The 19,416-nt window shown below is 36.0% G+C and overlaps 1 protein-coding gene across 19 annotated transcripts in view; it reads right to left on the bottom strand.

The window, feature by feature from the left end:
• The window catches only part of Dmd (dystrophin), a 2,094,227-nt gene that overhangs the window by 199,656 nt on the left and 1,875,155 nt on the right, over positions 1-19,416 (bottom strand). For all 19 annotated transcript variants that reach the window (XM_078034984.1, XM_078034996.1, XM_078034982.1 and 16 more), the window contains one exon: positions 10,248-10,308. In XM_078034984.1, coding sequence (XP_077891110.1) covers positions 10,248-10,308 — 61 coding nt within the window. The remainder of the gene's footprint in view (positions 1-10,247; positions 10,309-19,416) is intronic.

The raw sequence follows: 19,416 nt of genomic DNA, 5'->3' as shown, positions 1-19,416 counted from the left end.
TAAGAAAGAAAAACAGAAAAAGCAATTGAAAGTTCCAGGAAGAGCACAGAAGCTTCTCAGTTTCATCCACCCAGGAGTTAATGATATCACAGAAGACATGATCATTTGCTGAATGCTGACAGTAGGCTAAACCTCATCTAGGACCTGTTCTTAGGAGCTTTTCAGACTGCTGAGAAACGCAGAGATTTGTTTTCTCTATCTTGTACAAGGATTTTAAAATTTTGCAGTGTGACAGTACTGATTTATACAATGCACTCACAATTTGTTTTTTTAAAAGAATATATACATATATAATATAATATATGGGGAGAGGCAGTGTCTGTTAACATGCTAACATTCTTCCAAAAAGAAGTATTTAATTCCCTTTTTCCTACCTGAACTCGCCCTCCCTATCTCCTGAAATGATGGAGGGGAAGAGTGAATAGGATTTGAAGTTTTCCTGCTGAGAAAGGGACATTTTCTGCAACCAGGTCAGTGTTCAAAGGACTAATGCTCTAAGGAAATTCTCCAAAGGGGACAGGCAGTTCAGGGTTATTAAGTTATTTAAAAATGTTGTCCAGGCTGCTACTGACCTTTGTAAAGGGAACAGGATGCTGCTTCCCAGGGGGACAGGATAAGAAGCAATTAGAGAAGCTTTGGAGAAGCTCAGGAATGTTTGGGAATCCACACATATGTCAAATTGTATGGGAATTCTTAAGAATGAAAATAAACGAATTTGATCAGAGGCATATTTTGGTCCTAGAAAATATTCCAAATATGTAACTCACACTAAACATATCCCTGTGTACTCCTAAAATCCCTAAAACACTTTGTATCTAGTAGAGGTCAATTAGACTTCAATTCAGTTTTAGAGGAAAGAGGAAAAGCCAAATCATAATTCTGGAGTGATTTTTATCATATGCCATAAAAAGAATGGGCATCAGGTTAAGTAAATTGTTCAAATAACAGAGTATGATAGAACTGGGTTTCAAATGCAGGTATATTTGATGCTATCACCAATATTTTTTTCCCCTAAACATAAATTGTGTAAGAAAAGGCATGCTTAAGAAAGTTAGAAAAAGAAAATGGAGGAATAGCTAAAATAATTTACTTCTCTTCTTTTGGAGAAACAAGCTTTACTATATGTCCTATGGCCACTCACATTCCCCAAAGTGCCATGAATGAAGCAGGGAACACCTATGCTAGATCATGTATATTATAATAGAGAGCTTATATACATTACATTCTTCCTATCCCCACCTTTAAGCACTACCTATGCAGAATGTTACAATATTTTTCTATAGAATAAAAATGTATCATCTATGACATTATCTTAAGTGGCTACCAGAGTCCAGTCCCCAAAGTAAGTTCTATATGCAGTGCTCAATGAAACACAGTGGTTGATCAAATGAAAACTCTATGGACCACTGGAAAGACAGAAGAAGCCTTATAAATGATATTCAGGGGAAAAAAATTCCAGTTACACCAAAACAAAGAAATCAGAGCTCAGAGTGATCTCAGCATGATTTATTTCTACTTCTTTATTATTCATGAATAGCTCAAATCATATTGTTAAAGACAGAACAGAATCTAAAACTTCAGTTCTTGGTGGTTCTGGGGATCAAACCCAGGGCCTTGCGCATGCTAGAACTCAGGTTTTGATAAGTATCATCGAGACTTGCATGCTGAGGGTTGTCTCCTTGGCACCAACTACATGAGATACAAGAAAGTCCATATAATTTCTAACACTAACGTTGACATCTAGAGGATATGAAAGATGGATTAAAGCAATAAATTCAATTGACACACAGGAGCTAGGAATATACTTAGTGGCAGAATACTTGCCTAGCATGCACAAACCCTGGGTTCCATCTTGGCACTGTTAAAAAAATGGCACAAAAATGAGATTTTTTTGAAGGTAAAAGGAGTCAAGAAACTGAGAGGTACATAAAATTACTGGTACATGTTCCTTTGTTCATTCATTCTTTCATATATTTACTGAGTACATGTTATCTGTGAAGCACTCTTTTAGAAAAAGATTCAACATTTATCATTGTCATGTATGTTATTTTAGTCAAGGTTATACAAACTAGCTATGAAAGGACAAAAAATGATGGTTTATTTGTTTGTTTGTTTATTTATTTATGGTGCTGGGGATTGAATCTGGGAACCATGCATGCCAGGAAAGCATTCTACCACTAAGCCACATCACCAGTCCTAGGATGTGAGATGTGTGATTGTGTGTGTGTGTGTGTGTGTTTTAACCAATTCTCTTTTTATTTCATTTTAATTATTTATTAGTGCATTATAATTAAACATGATAGTGAGATTCAAGGGACCGGGTATTGAAATTGAGCAAATTATGTTATGTGTATGTATGGACATGAGTTTTTTGTTTTGGTACTGGGAATTGAACTCAGAGACACTTTACCACTGAACTGCATTGCCAGCCTTTTTTTTTTTTTTTTTTTTTTTTTTTGGTCCCAGGGATTAAACCCAGGGTGCTTAATGACAGAGTCACATCCCCAAGTCCTTTTATATTAGAGACAGGGTCTCACTGAATTGTTTAGGGCCACACTAAGTTGCTGAGGCTGGCTTTGAACTCACAATCCTCCTGTCTCAGCCTCCCAAGCTACTGGGATTACAGGCATGTGTTACCATACCAGAATGGCACTTTTTAATTTTTCATTTTCAGACAAGGTCTTGCCAAGTTGCTGAGGGTTTTGCTGAAGCTGGCCTCAAATTTGTGATCCTCCTGTTTCACCTTCGCAATTGCTGTGATTACAGGTATGTGCCACCTCTCCTGGCTTGGATGTGAGTTGTTTTAATGAGTCTATGAGACACAGAAGATACCAATATCTACATCTCTCAACAAGCTTTGCAAAGCTGAATAGCAGAATCAATACTCTGCAAAGCACCATGGCATCTCATTCACTGTCTTTCAGTTAATATATTAACTTCAGCTGTTTTCATGATTATATCATCAATTAAGCATTACTATGCCTTCATTGTGGTTCCAGAGCTTAATGAGACTCAGGAAATGTGACCTTTGGAACCATCAAACTGTGGAGGAGAAAGCACAGCAGAGATGACTGACCTCTGGGTTATCTTTGTGTACTAAAGCCTTTTGAAAAGTCAGAGCACCAGGCTTTTGGCAGTGATTTCAAAAATTTAATTATCCAGAGATACTCACCATCGTCCTCAGAGATTGACAGCTCAAATTAGACAGCTGATTCTCTGTTACATCCACTTTATATCATCAATGGTGCTAAATGGTTAAATAAAACTTTTAATGTTATTTGTCCTTTCTATCCTGATAAGATTGATGGTGCAATAAGAATCCTCAAGGGTGATATGAAGATTCATTTTCACTCCTCTGAAAAACTGTCACAAACAATTTCTATTTCAAAGTCAACATTCATACAATCAGAGAATGTCAGAACTGGAAATGACCTGTAATGTCAGCCTCCTTAGATGACAGAAGGAGAAACTGAGGACCAGAGAAAATAAGTGATTCAGGATTGGTTAAATGCTAGTTGATAGAGAAGCTGGGACTGGATTTTAAGGGTTCTGTTGCCTGGTCTATTTAAAATTTCCACTATTTAATATCATGTTGTCAGCTGCTAAAAGGTATAGATTGAAGGAAAATATAAAGGATCTTACCAGAAATGGCACAAAATTATATGTTACATGATGTGTTCATATTCTATGAAAACCTATGCCAAAACTCAACCAATTTTCAAAGTAAATGTTAGGACACCAGTATAATTCTCAGAATAGCCAAATAGGAGTGAGAAAGTGGGGGAATGTTTTCCAAATCAGAGACCACAATCCAGTGTACTTTATAGCAAAAGCCCATGTCATTTTCAGAAGATACTGGAAATGACCTGTCATGTCAGCCTCCTTAGATGATAGAAGGAGAAACCAAGGACCAGAGAAAATAAGTGATTCAGGATTGTTATCTGAAAACCAGATAACACAGAGATATTGAACATGTCAATTGCTGTTAAAGCTAAGACAGAACTAACCACTACTGCCTCTGTATGTAAATACTGGTTCTGAAAAAAACAAAAAATAAATTCAAAAGAACAAATAAACCAACCCAAACTTGATTTAGAGCAACTCCTGGCACAAAGAGGAGCTGGAACAAGAATGAAAATAAGATATGCTTTAAACACGGGAGGGATTTAAAATCAGAAAAACTGCCTAGAATGTAGTTATAGAAGTAATATGGCGTAAGGGGGAGGTGGTATCAAGACTCAGAGGCTACTGCAGTTAGGAAACATGGGTTCTAAGAACCAGAGCAAGATCTGTGAGTTTAAACCAGAAATGTAGACCTATAACATACAGAAGAACACCAATGCCAAAAGATAAGTCTAGGTAAATGGCCAAAATTCCATGTGGAGAGTCAAATACTAATACCACTGGAGCTATAGGAATGGTAGGCCATATGAAGATAGAAGTGATTTCATCAAACATAGCAATGGTATAAATAATGTTGAGTAAAGTGAGTGTTGACTTCAGCCAGGGAGGTTTTATACTGCCATTTGCTAAGCAGGAAGTACCAGAAAGCTAAACAAACAAACAAAAAACCTTAGAGCCAGGTGTAGTGGCACATGCCTGTAATCCTAGCAGAGACTGAGGCAGGAGAATCATGACTTCAAAGCCAGCCTCATCAACTTAGCAAGGGCCTAAGCAACTCAGTGAGACTATGTCTCTAAATTAAAATACAAAAATGGCATGAGGATGTGGCTCAGTGGTTAACTGCCCCTGGGTTCAATCCCTGGTACCAAAAGCAAGCAAGCAACCAACCAAGCAAACAAACAAACCCCAAAAAACAGAAAAGAAAAACAAAACTCAGATAATATAAATTTATGTACAAACATGCCTGGGATTGAGAGTAGAGAGAAGGGCAGGTCAAGGTCATGCACAATAATTTATATACAATATCCAGAATAACCAGCAGGAAGAGGGAGACACTCCTGTGGATCCGAGCTGCTTTTTGAGCACTGCATGTATAAAAAAAGAGCTGAACAGTTAGTTTCCCCTGAACCCCATTTTTCACTCTTTTGTGAAGTGCTTCAGAAATATTTAGAAAGGAAGTGGATGAAATGTATTATTGCTGATTGAGTCAGCAGGTTTACTACTGAGTTTCATTAGTAAATTCTTCCCAATATTTAGCAACCACAGCTTCTTTGAAGGAGGGAAAGAACCAGCTTGTCTAAAAATCAAATCCTTCCTAAGGGACAGCTGGCAGAAATATAAGGTCAAACAATTCATCTGGTATTACTGAAAAGTAGCAGAAAATTAACGCTAGAACTAATATATGTAGAACAGGTTATGACCTCAATTGGTTTCTTCATTTCTGCACCAATGGGAGATAGTGAATAGCATTTATTTTCTTCACGAGTGAGTGGAGACTAGAGACAATGCTAACAAATTTAATAACCAATATTTGGACCTTTGTAGTCACGATATCCCAAGAAAGATATTAAAGCACTGGAACAGATCCAGGGAGAAGCAACTAAGATGATCAAGGGGAAAGCTTATCTTTCATTCAAGGACAGACTAAAAAGGATTAGAATTTCTCAGACCAGGAAGATGAAAATGAAAAGCATTAGTGGGGGATGTGAGGTTAAAGTCAACTCTGGGTAAACAGAAATGTATTCATTGAATTCCAAAGCACTTAATTGGGGCCATTTGTTGAGGTTAAAAGATGTAGGTTCAAGAGAAATTAAAACATGCCTTGATTTATACAGATGTCAGTATATCTAGGGAACTTAGTTCTAAGACAAGGTCAGGTGAAAATTGGCAAAAGTTTAAGACACCATTGGATAAACTCACTGCCAATTGATTTATAATGCATCATTAAGAAATGGTCATGAGTTGGGTATGGTGCCTCATGCCTGTAATATCAGTGACTTCGGAGGCGTAGGCAGGAGGATTACAAGTTTGAGAACAGCCTTGACAACTTAGCCAGACCCTGACTCACATGAAAAGAAAAGAAAAAGACAGGGGAGGTGCCTCAGTGGTAGTGCACCCTTGGTTCAATCTCTAGGACCCAAACAAAACAAAACAGACAAGAAATGGTCATGATATACCTTAATTTTTAAAATTAAGCTTACTAGGTTAACTGACAAAACTACTACCGGTGCCTTCACATGAGACAGAATTCTGGGTTGGTTCTGGTTGCCCTATTGATCTGACCCAATGTTCTATTTCTTTCTTTCTTATTATCTTATTATAATATATATGTTGGAACATCCTGAATGTAGGTTTGGGATTCCTCAATGCTTTGGACAGTCCAGAACATAGAAGAATAGTTTTCTAACTCATTAAGAAAGCAAGAGAGTCCTGGCTCTTGTTTGGTTTACCCATATGGGAGTATGCAACATAAAAAGGTGAAAGAAATCCTAACAGAATGCAGCAGCTGGTTAAAGGCTATTATATTGAAATTTTCATGAGTTTGACAGTAGGCCAGAAAACTACAAAATGGCAGAGAGTAGAAAAGGCAGTTGTAACAGGTTGAACATTGTTGGTGATTATTTTTTCAGTGGCAATGAAAGCTGTAATCAAATAACCTGAAAGAGATGCTGGCAGAAATAAGAGAGCCCCAAGGGAGAGGGAATATGAAAACTGTAACAATGATATATGCTATGGACTAATAAACTAGACAAACACATAGTTTGAAGTATCAAAATCAAGGATCATAGTATCATATGAAAATCTGGTGTCAGGATGTGGCATAAACACTGCCTGATTTGCAATCTAGAGCAAAAGATGTTGTTAATGACTTCAGATCTTGAGGATGAATGCACAACTCAAAAGCCAACTAGGATCCATGCTATTGATAAGGAAACCTCCTATTATTTAGATGATCAGTTTAGCCCAGCATTGACAAGGAAAAGCATTTAAAAAAATAGCCAGAGAGGACACCTGGCTTTTGAAGCTGGGAATCTGTGATACAAACTCCTGAATGGAAGTCAAGACAAACAAGATAATAAAGAGGAAAAATAGAAACAGGTTGAAGCAATGTCATTATAAATTTATTCTTATTATTAGTTTTAGATGAATAAGGCATCTCAGACTATGAGTAACATTTACCAGTGCATGAAGTCTACTGGATCTTACTCATCAAAATAATGTGCTTTAAGTAGAATGTTTTAGATAACAGTAAAAAGTAATAATAGAACACAAATGACATTAGTAATCTGCTTACTAACAATTCACATTTTATGAATATGTATTCTCTATATTACAGCTTAATTTTAGAGTTAAATTTGGGAAATATAATCCCTAATTTCAAATAGATTATAATTCTGGAGAGAATTGTTTTCCATAAAGTATCAGACAGATCTTCCAGAAATTATGTGAATTCCAAGAAACTGATCACCTCAGAGGCTTTTAAGGTCTCCATACTCCCATCTCTATTAATTTTCCTGTCTATTGTTTTATGTCTCTTACTATTGAGCTGGGAAGAACAATAGTCCTAAATTATACAGAAAGATTTGAGCTCTTGAATGAGATACCTGGAGAAGTTAGAGTGTGCTGAGAGGGCACATTTGAAGCTAAGCAGTAGAAAAAAAATTATATATATATATGGACTTAGCAATTCAAATAATGAATTTTAAAATAGGATGATAAAATTCTTGAACAAAAGTTTGGACAAGTCCATTGAATGAGTCAAATCATTGATTCTGAGAACTAAAAGGACCTTAGATATCATACAAACTCCTTATTTTATAAATGAGAAAGCAAAGTTTAAGTGGCTTAATGACTTGTCCAAGACAACACAGTCAAATAATATCAGAGCTAGGACCAGAATTTGAATTTTCTTGTTTACAGATCTATGCCTGTAACCAATAATACCCACCACCATGATCCTCAAGACATGAAGGAGCATTGAACAAATAGGGCATGTAGCTGCTCTCTAACTGTAATGAGGGCAAGAGACTAATTTACTGGAAAAGGGGGAATTACAGCTTTTTTAGAACTTGTCTCATTTTTATTTATTTTTTTCTTTCTGGTACCAGGGATTGAACCCAGGGGTGCTTTACCACTGAGCCACATTCCAAGCCCTTTTTTTGTAATTTATTTAGAGACAGGGTCTTACTGAGTTGCTTAGGGCCTTGCTAAGTTGCAGAAGCTGACTTTGAACGTGAGATGAGATCCTCCTGCATTAGCCTCCTGAGCTGCTGGGATTTCAATCGTGCAGGATCACACCTGAATAATACTTAATTTTTTGGACTGAATTAATCTCCACTTTCCCACAACAACATACTGGGATTTCTTGTATTATATGTAACAGGAGGGAGGAGAAGATAAGTATTCAGGAAAAGGACAGTGGAATTGGGAATGGGGATGGGGCTAGGAATCTCTGTGAGACATTTAAACAATAGCTTAAAGGTGTCTCTGATTTTCAGGTAGTCCTAAAATTTCAGCTACAAAAGGAGAAAAAGTGTGTTAATTTCAGTTTATAAAGAAAGGAGAGCTGGGTGTGGTAGCCCATGACTATAATCCCAGCACTGGGGAGGCTGAGGCAGGAGGATCTCAAGTTTGTGGCCAGCCTGGGTAACTTAGGGAGACTCTGCCTCAAAATAAAAAAAAAGGATGGGGATATACTCAGTAGTAAAGAACTTGTTTAACATGTACTGGCCCTGGGTTCAATTCCTATTACCATAAAAAAACAACAGGGCTGGGGTTGTGGCTCAGTGGTAGTGTGCTAGCCTTGCATGTGTGGGGTACTGAGTTTGATCCTCAGCACTACATAAAAAATTAAAATAAAAAATAAAATAATCCATCTACAACTAAAAAAATAAGAATCAAAAAACTGAATAAACTACACATACACATACACACATACAATACGTAAACATAACGCCATATGGTGCATGCCTAAATCAATATATTATTTAATAAAATGTGATTAAAATATGTCATGTAGCAGAGCATGGTGGAGTACTTTAGTGACTTAGCAAGACCCTAAATCAAAATAAAAAAAAATAAAAAATACTGGGGATGTAGCTCAGTGGTAGAGTCCACTGAATTTGATCCCTTGTGTAGCAAATAAATAAATAAATAAATAATAAAAAGTAATTTAGAGTCATGAAATAAATTAGATATAACCCAAATAAAAAATTAAAGCAAAAAGAAAAATTGAAAAGGAGGCTCAAGGCATATTAAAGGAGAATTTTTAAAGTTAAGAGAAATCTCATCTGAAAAATTTTAATAAGACAAAGGGTAAACCATTTCCTTGAAGAACCAAAAGAATCCCTTCACCCCCATTCTTTTGAGTTAAAATAAAAGCACGAAATCAAATTTCTTGAAAACTGTAGTAATGAAGATCTAGGACTGCTGTTATTGCTTTAGAACTGAATTATGAAGAATTGATGGGCAGTAGAAGAATAAAAACACACTCGATAAAAGATGGCAGGCTGAAAAAATGAGAACACATTTAATATTTGCAGACTCATAGCAGAAGCAAGTTCAAAGACTTCAGTTGGTATTGAAGAGTGTTTCATGAACTCAATTAATTCTAATTGTTGTTGGGGGAGCCAATTCAAAGTTAACTTTAAGTTAGATTCCGCTGCACGATTGATGACAGACTGTTAAAGTATCATAATAACTCAATATATTTTCTCCTCTCCCTCGTCCATGTCAACCTAATGCATCATAATTCATATTTCACACATCCTTCCTTTGACTATTCTTTTGACTGGCACAAATGATCCCAGAAAACAGTACCACTCTGATGTTGTTACTAGGTAACAAATACTGAGTGCTACATATCAAGAATGAACACCTAAGCTCTACAAATCCAGGACTGCTACTCTCTGCCTTTGGGATACATGAAGGATTCTTTTACCTAAAACAGTTTGTGCACATACAACTGCAGAAGTTTGTATTGGTCTGAAGATGACATAAGAATAATCCCTAAAACAGATGAATAGCTTTCTGTGAAACATTCACTTCCACCATCAATAATATTATCAGGAGCTTCTTGTTCTATTGTGAAAATTATGGATCCCTTCCCCCTAAACCATACCATATATATGTTGCATTAAATGAATTTTTCTTAAAAGTAGTTTCCTATTGCATCAGCACATTTACAGTGCTAATTTTAGCATGAGTTTACTATCCAAGCTTTCTAAGGAAAGAAATAGGTATCATAGGCAAGGCTAATGATGTATTTTAAAAATAAATTCATTTGTGAATACATGGATTAGCCACAATAAATGTTCCCTTAAGAATAGAATTTTTCAACTTACTTGATATAGTAGGGCACTTTGTTTGGTGAGATGGCTCTCTCCCAGGGACCCTGGACAGAAGCTGAAACAGAAAAAGAGAAAAAAAAGTGAAGGAGGTCAAATTCACCAAAAATAGAAAAGACAACATTAATCTCCAGAATTACAATTTTACACTGATATTGGTCTGTTTGCTCAGTTGCCCATGAAGACAGGATGGATTAACCTGCTGTTCTGAAATTTCTCTCTTAATCTAAGTGAAATTGAACTCATTCAGGCAAAAAGATAAATACAAAGGGGTGGGGGCTTTCCACTGCTAAACCTATAGAACCGATAAGAAACCGAATGAGTAGACGAGGGATTGCTCTTATGCATCTCCACTGGGTATGTTTCTTGTAATACTTCCTATTGTTGTTTCTCAATATCTTTTAATATTTGATTGACTGTGTTTTATTAGTTTAGTGTCTGAAACATCCCTTTATGATATATTTGCATTCTAAAATTATTGACGCTAAAATACTATTCATCATTCAGGTATGCTTATTTTCCTTTTTGGCTTAAGAAGAATTCAAATTCATTTACAAGTTATATGTTTAATTAGTGCCTCAAAATATCAGCCAATCAATATGATCTTATTAGATGAGATACCCAAAACTGATAGAATGTCACCTGGCATCAGAGAGTAATAAAAGTTTTCACATACTTTCTGTGTCATATATGTTTATATATATATATATATACACACACCCATATATAAGACAAATATATAAATATACATAAAGCATATATAGCATATATGTTACACATAATTAGAATTTATTTTATAATGACTTTATTGTGTATTAGTCAAATCAATCATCTTTACCCTGTTTTTTATTTATTTATAAAAATGTTTTTAAGTGGTGTCTTACTAAATCTTCTAGGCTGTCTTGGAACTGGCAATCCTCCTTTCCTAGTTTTCCGATTACCTGGGATTACAGCTATGTACCACTGCATCTGGTTTGCCTTTAATTATCTATCTATCTATCTATCTATCTATCTATCTATCTATCTATCTATCTATCTATCTATTTTTGGTACCAGGAATTGAACCCAGGGGCAATTAACCACTGCACCATATCCCCAGTAGTTTTTTATTTTGAGACAGGATCTTGTTAAATTGATGAGGCTGACCTCAAACTTGTGATCCTCTGCCTCAACCTCCTGAGTTGCTGGGATTTATAGGAGTGTGCTACCATGCCCAGCTGCTTTTATAATTATATCTTTAAGATTTATGTTGTAGTGGTTTCTTTATTAAAGCTGAACCTCTAAAAATACCTTTCATAAACTGTTTGATCTGATTTTTTTTCTTTTAAAGACAAAATAATCATGTTTGGGAGGCACTGTAACATTTCCTTAACAATAAATCCTTCCTCCTGAATCAGTTTTAAGAGATGGGAGTTTTAAGAAACATAGAATATCATCAGGAATAAAAAAATATAAGAAACATTCTTATTGACATCTAGTAATTTGATGTGTATGTATATTTCTTTTCTGAAATTTCATCCCAATAATAATTTGAAGTACAACTGATGCTGACCATTATTTCCTCTTATGAAAAGCTCCATTCTAAATTAGTCTCACAGTAAATTCACTCCACAGAGTATTGAGATGTAAGAAAACGTCAAAGCTAATATATCCATGACTACACTGTATAATATGAAAGAACAGCTTCTAATAAAAGTTAACTTCACCCACTTCCAGACAATTTAAGGGTAATGAAACTTCAGCTTCTTTGTTTTATATAGAGTAACAGAGGGCTCAAATCACCCAACCTTTAAGCAGACAAGCTGCTTTGTACCTTGGAGATATGTCACTTAAATGATATAGGAATGGATTTGTATTTAGCTGGTAATTATGCTTTTTTTTTCATTTTGGCAGACAGAAATTCTTAATATGGAGAAAAAAGACATTTAGCTGTTGCTTTGAAGTAGTCTCTCACCTTTAATTTCTGTCCTTTGTATATTCCTTTCTTCTCTCCTCCCTCCCTGCCTTTCTCAATCTTTGCCTACTCTCCTCTTGCCTTTTTTCTTCTTTGGGATATAGCTCTCCTGTCCCAATTAGTTCACATAGTAAATAAGCCCTGATTTAAGAACTTGGGCTGAACTCCTTAACCTACCCAGTCAGAGTCTGATGTTACAAAATTTTAAAAACCTCTCTGGCAGAAAGCAATGTGAACAGCCAAAAATCAATGTGGATAGTTTCTCGCTGCTCAGTGTACCTCTTCTTAAAACTACAGCATCATAAAAGGAAGAAGAGAACTCCAGAGCACATTTGGTCCAATCCTTACTGGCTGTGAATAACCAGCTTATGAATGCCTAAACTGAGAAAAGGATGGCTATTCTTTCTTTAAAGGTCTCAGTGGACTGAGGCTGAAAAATTTCTCTCATTATCTTTTCCCACTTCTTTGCCATTCTATATGGTCCAGAAATTCTTTCTGATTTATAGGATATCAGTATGTCCTATGGTAGCAGAAGACTCAGTTTGATTTCCTACACTCTTCTTCAGTACCTCTCAGAGAGAAGTGGGCTGGAGAGGTATGTGAGCTGTGTAGCCTGGCTAAGGAGCTTTCTGTCTGAAAGAAACAACCTTCAAATAGATAATGAGCAAGAGACAGAAGGAAATCCATGGTGTCTAGCCGAGGAATGCATAGAGTATCTATAGTTGACTTCTCATTGTTAAACATTAAAAGTAGAAAAATCCCAACTATGAGCTAGAGGAATTATCAGAATATTCTTGAACTGAATGGTTGAAATGATTTCAAAAGATATTTTTTAAAAAAATATAATTTCCAGATCAACAAGAACTTTTTGAGCTTTTGTAACTGGAATTCTTAATCGTTAATCTTTTTCCCTTAAAATAAAAAAATCCTTTGTGTTTATTGGTAATTATCAAATAGATCCAATGGTGAGATTCAATGCATTTTTATTCCCTTAAAGATGTTTTTATTCTCCCAGGCACAGTGGCATATACCTGTAATTCCAGCTCCTTGGGAGCCTGAGGCAGGAGGATCACAATTTCAAGGATAGCCTAGGCAACTTAGTGAGACCCTGTTTCCAAAAAGAATTAAGGCAGGCAGAGACAATGTTGTATCTCCATAGTAGAGTATACCTGGGCTCAATCCCCAGTACTGCAAAAAAAAAAAAAAATTCCCCCTTTGACGACTGACATTTTATAAATTCACTCAAGCAACTGCTTTGCAGTCATCATTTGAAACCCTAAAATTTTATACTCAAAAATGTCCTTGACACAACAAAAAGAGAAAAATAACAATAGCTTCCCCCATTCCTTTTCTGCCCCATCACCACACATGCACATACATTGGACTGAACTACTTGCTTTAGAAATAACACTCTGTAGGATGATGGTTCTATGGGATTGGATTCAGTGCTCCTTCCTTAGAGATTGTTAAAGGATTGTCGGCAATTTCATTTGGGGCTACCAGATGATTCTGGTCTTGCATCTATTCAAAAGTTGATCAGATATATGAGTGTGCCCCAGAATTATTATTTCATTTCTTGCAGTAATGCTGACGCCAACAACAGCTGTTTCTTATCTCTGTGCACCAGTGGAAGCTTGCCATCCTTCACAAAGCTAGCCTATGTAATAGGCGCACACATCATTTATGCCTGATGTGTACATTTTTAGTAGCCCATCAAAAGCAGATTTATTGGCTAATAGTTTTTATATGACACTAGTCTATCCTTTGGTATTTTCTTACACAGATGTTTCTATAACCACTATGTGTAATTCCAGTGCAGCTTTGTGATTCAGATTCTTGAGTGTAAAAATCATTTATTATCATACAGCACCAGAACCATAGGGTATTACCTACTGAATTTAAATAGTGAACTACACATGAATTTATTTATTCCAAAATCAACCTCTGAATTTCCCCCTTGCGTTACAGATTCAGTATATTATTAAGAACAAGAAAGGGTAGAAATTCCACCTTTAAATGCTTTCCTCCTTTGAGGTGACAGGATTCAGTATTGTGCTCAAGGTGGTTTTGAAAATCACAAATACAGGCCATGTTATCAAGAGGAAGTTCTGATTTCAACCATTTTTTTAATGTACAATGAACAGAATGTGCCAAGTGATGCACCCCGGTGTTAAGCCATATTTTAAGTGACACAAGGGCCTCACCAGAAAATTAAAAAGAATGCTAATGTTATTTAAAGCATGCCAAAAGAGCACTCTCTGGAATTCCAACCCAAATACATTCATTAATCTTTCTACTTTTCTTGTCTTTGTTGGACTTGGAGCTTGATAATATAGTTGGGTCAAGAAAAGTGGGAAAAGGACAAGGAAAATAAATAACAGCTTCTGTTAGAGATAAAATAGAAAAACTCAACTCTGGGATTAAGAGAAAGTCATTAGCTATCAGCTACTGGTACATGACTCCTTGGAAGTAGGCAAATTTTAGTTATTGTTTTATGGATTCATTATATATTGATGCAATGTGCAATGCTTTTTGAACTTTTTTCCCACTATCTTTCCACCCCCACTTCCAGGAATTTTTAAGATATGTTTCCTCATTGCTTTACTCTCTATAAAATTTTAATACCATTGATATACTCTATGTATGTTTACATATTGAATGTATTTGTGCTTTATGTATAAAAAAGAGTAAGATTTTTTTTCATTCCCAGGAACCAATTTTTGCCCCCTTTGGGACAATCTCTTCCTCACTGAGAATGCCTGATGTAGAGGAACTTGGGGCTGGAGAGGAACAAGGAGTTATTGAAAATCTCATAGGTGCCTGAAACATATCCTGAAGTCATTTGATATGCACAAGGACCTGTGAGTTAGATATTATTTTCATTTTGCAGATGGTGAGCTTGGTAAGATCACATGAAGTAGCATGTCTAAGATCCCAAGTCAGTACATAATACATCCTAATTTTGGTTTATTATTCAAAATAAATTCATATGATTCAGGGAGGAAAAATCAAACATATGCCTTGCACATATGTAATGTAATCCTATCATATGTATTATGAAGTTACAATATTCTATCATTACAGATGAAGAAATGGAGGCTCTGGAAAGTTCAGGTCATGCAGTTAGTCAGGAGTGCATCCAGGGTTACAAAGAGGTCTGTCAAATCATTGAACTCATGTGTGGCATATAACAAGTACTCAATAAGTATTTGCCAAAAAATGAGAAAATAAGCAAATCTTAAAAGGGATTGTAATGCTATCCAGACCAAGTTCTCTATGCTATATTTGATTTCTAAATTTACCTTCTATATCATTTCCACCAAATGATTTTTCAGGAGCTGCTTGAACAACTTCATTGTCACCACATTTTGAAGGGGCTCTTTTGAATTTCCTAAAGCTTTTGTGATGATTAGAAACAGCTTCCTTTTATTCTGGTCAAAATCTGCCTCCCTATGATCTGTAATCATCACCATCAGTCCTGTCCTAAATGTCCAAAATAATTCATCTGATCAGTTCAGAGAAGCTAATTTCAAAGAAGCTACAACTTATTTTCACCTGATAAAGATGAAAATCGAGCCCCAATTCTGAAAGAAATAAAACAATATCTAACATTACTTCATTCATTATACAACATATTTTTACAGAATAAATATCTCCTATGTGCCAGGCCCTGGACAAAGTGTTGGTGCCATTTCAGTAAATAAGAAAGGTGCAGTTCCTAATGCTTTGTATATAATTTTAGGCTCTGAGGATATTTTTACATGAGCACACCTCTATTCCAGCATTAAAATCAACCAACTGGTATTTACTGAATATACATGTGCTCAGGTCCCTATTAGATAGGTGTAGGCAAGAATGAGGTGGGGTGAGGTTGGGTGAGGTGGGGTGAGGTAGGGTGAAGTGTGGTGGGGAAAGAAATCTTAACATGCACCATGTCCTTAAGGATTTTATTATTTAAATAGGATTGGGGCCAGGAGAGGTGGTCCATAACTGTAGCCCCAGTGACTAGGGAGACTGAGACAGGAGGATTGAAAGTTCAAGGCTAGTCTCAGTAACTTAGTGAGGCATTGAGCAATTTTATAAGACCCTTTAATAAAAAATAAAAAGGAACTGAGACTAGGGATGTGGCTCAAGGGTTAAGTTACCCTGGGTTCTATCACTGATACAAAAAATACAAAACAAAACAAAACCCACAAAAACAACAACACAAAACCAGGATTTGGTTTAGAAGAACATATATTATAATGTGATTGTATTGGTCAGGGTCTTGGCACGTTCAAATTGGGTGAGCAGAATTTAATAAAAGGGCTGTTCACAGAGGTGTGTGCAGAGTGCAGGGAAATTATAAAGGATAATATCAACAACAGGGAGTCTTCTTTAAAAAATACATTTTTTAAGTTGTAGGTGGACACAATACCTTTATTTTATTTTTATTGGTGCTGAAGATCAGACCCAGTTCCTCACATGAGCTAGGAAAGCGCTCTACTGCTGAGCCACAACCCTAGCCCCAAGCGAGCCTTTTTATATGTGCATTAGGTAAAGATCATAAGACAGGATCATTGTTCAGGAGAAGTGGGCAGAGAAGGAATCATGGAATAGGCATTCCAGCCTCATTCTCCATCATTCCACCTCTTTTACCAAGGTGCTCCACTAAAGCCAACCTGAAGCCAAGAGTGTTAGGGGTACTCTTCATGCAGCCCACACAAATCAACCTCCCAAGGCCCAGAACAACACAGGGAAATGTGGAGAGTAGATATGGAGGGGTAAAGTATAGACATTTCCTTATACTTCAACTGAGGCAGTAGCCTCCTCAAATCTTCTACAGGTTCTCCCAAGCTTCTCTGCTACTCAGAAGAACACTAATAGATTAAATTATCATAAGTACTATTTAGAGCACATGGATTTCTCCCTGACTCAAAAACCTTCCAAAATACCTTTGAATGCAAACTCAATTTTCTTCCCTTGGTATCCAAGGCTCTTAACATCTTAATGTCACCTCATTTATTTTCTCTAGTCCTTCTGTACATGACCCCAATGCTTCTTGTCCATGCTTTCAAAACTCCATGCTCAGTAATGTAGACAGTTGCTTGCATTATTTCACATCTCCTCTTCTTTAGGATAGTAGCTCCCTCTTATCCACAGTTTTTTTTCTGCTTTTTACATTTTAGTAACTCATGGTCAACTGTGGTCAAAAAATATTAAACAGAGAATTTCTGAAGTAAACAGCGCATGAGTTTTCAATTGCTCACTGTTCTGAGCACTGTGATGAAATCTCATGATGAATGGATCTGTCCCTTTCACTTAGCACAATGCATTTGAGGTCCATCTATATTGCTGTATCAACAATTTGTTCCTTTTAATTGCTAAGTAGTATTACATTATATGGATGTATCAAAGCTTAGTTATCCATTGAACAGATGAATGGCATTTAGGTTTCTTCCACTGTTTTGGAATCATAAATAAATTTGTTATTGGCATTCATGTACAGGTTTTTGTGTAAGCATAAGTTTTAATTTCTCTAACGTGAATGATTAAGAGCAGGCTTGCTGGGTTATAACAGATTTTTTTAAAAATCCATCAAGGTACTTTATTATTTATTTATTTATTTATTTATTTATTTTTTGGTGGGGGCAGGTACCAGGGATTGAACTCAGGGGCACTCGACCACTAAGTCACATCCCCAGCTTTATTTTGTATTTTATTAGAGATAGGTCTCACTGAGTTGCTTAGCACCTCACTAAATTTCTGAGCCTGACTTTGATCTCAGGATCCTCCTGCCTCTGCCTCTGGAAGTGCTGGGATTATAGGCATGCTCCAGTGCATCTGCCTACAACAGATTTTTAATGTCTAGAGAATATTCCAATAATTCATATACCATGAATTCTTGAAGAAATCCCCTCTTTAGAAATCTTTAGGTTGTTTCCAGTTTTTCACTGCCAGGCATGGTAGAACTTGCCTGTAATCCTAGCAACTCAGGAGGCTGAGGAAAGAGGATCACAGTTTAAGGCCAGCCTTAGCAATTTAGAGAGATCCTGTCTCAAAATAAAAATAAAAGATCTCAGTGGTAGAGTGCCTCTGGGTTCAATTCCCTGGACCACAGGAAAAATAAAAATAAACAGAAGGCCACAATGAACGTCTTTGTAGATAAATCTTTGCACACATTTTTGTTAATTTTCTTAAGCAAAATCCCTAGAAGTATATTTACTTGATTAAATTCTATGAACATTTTAAAGGCTTTTTATATAAATTATACTACTACCAGCAAAAGTCTTTACTTATTGATCCATGTCACAGAGGGAAATCCATTTTCTTCAGGTAAGTGGTATTTTGTTGGTATAGTTCTCAAGGAACATTTGATATACTGCTTGATACAGTGGATTATTTGAGAACAATCCCAGATAAATTATAAATTCCTTGAATTTAAAAAGGCACTCAGTGCATTGACTTTCCATTTCAAAGCCTAATCCTGTGTCTTGAGATCAAGTGGAATGTACAGAGCACCGATTTGGAAGAACTTGGTTTGAGTCCTGACTTTATCACCACTTCAAGATCCTAACAATCTTTTCTTTCTCTCTCCAAGCCCTATTTTCCTTATGTGCAAAATGGAAATAATATCTCCCTCACTGAAATTCTGTCAGGATAAAATGGTAAAATCAATATGAAATTGTTTTATAAAATGTTAATCACTATACAAATAAATCACATAACTATGAGATATTGTCTGGAAGATGATAATTATACACTCAACCTCCCTGCTTCAATTGGACAGTGTTCACCTTCAGATCTTGAATCCACTCTTAGCTACTATTAATGTGCCACATGTAGTAAAAAGAATGACAGAGACAAATGCTTTTGAATGCTATCTAATTGGCTGAACTTATGGTTCTTTTTTTCTACATTTCTACTTCTTAGACCAATGGCATCTGCCCAACAGATCCTTCATCAGTATGAATGATTAACAGATTAATTTATATTTCATACAGTGGGAAATAGGGGGCCATAAACTATTTTATAGTTACTATGATAAAAACATAAGAAGGTGGTTCTAGTGGTACCATATTCATGGATTATAGGTAGGAGAGTGAAGCTGAGAATTCTTGATTGAATTTGGTACCCAGGTGTAGTACAGTGAAAAGTCACAGATGACTATTTTTTTAAGACTTAGTTGCCCGGAAATTGGGGGGTGGGGGTTCACTGGTGGAAACCTCCAAT

The sequence above is a fragment of the Ictidomys tridecemlineatus genome, chromosome X, assembly GCF_052094955.1.
Source record: "Ictidomys tridecemlineatus isolate mIctTri1 chromosome X, mIctTri1.hap1, whole genome shotgun sequence".
Classification (NCBI taxonomy): Eukaryota; Metazoa; Chordata; class Mammalia; order Rodentia; family Sciuridae; genus Ictidomys; species Ictidomys tridecemlineatus.
This window is presented reverse-complemented; position numbering and strand designations above follow the sequence as displayed.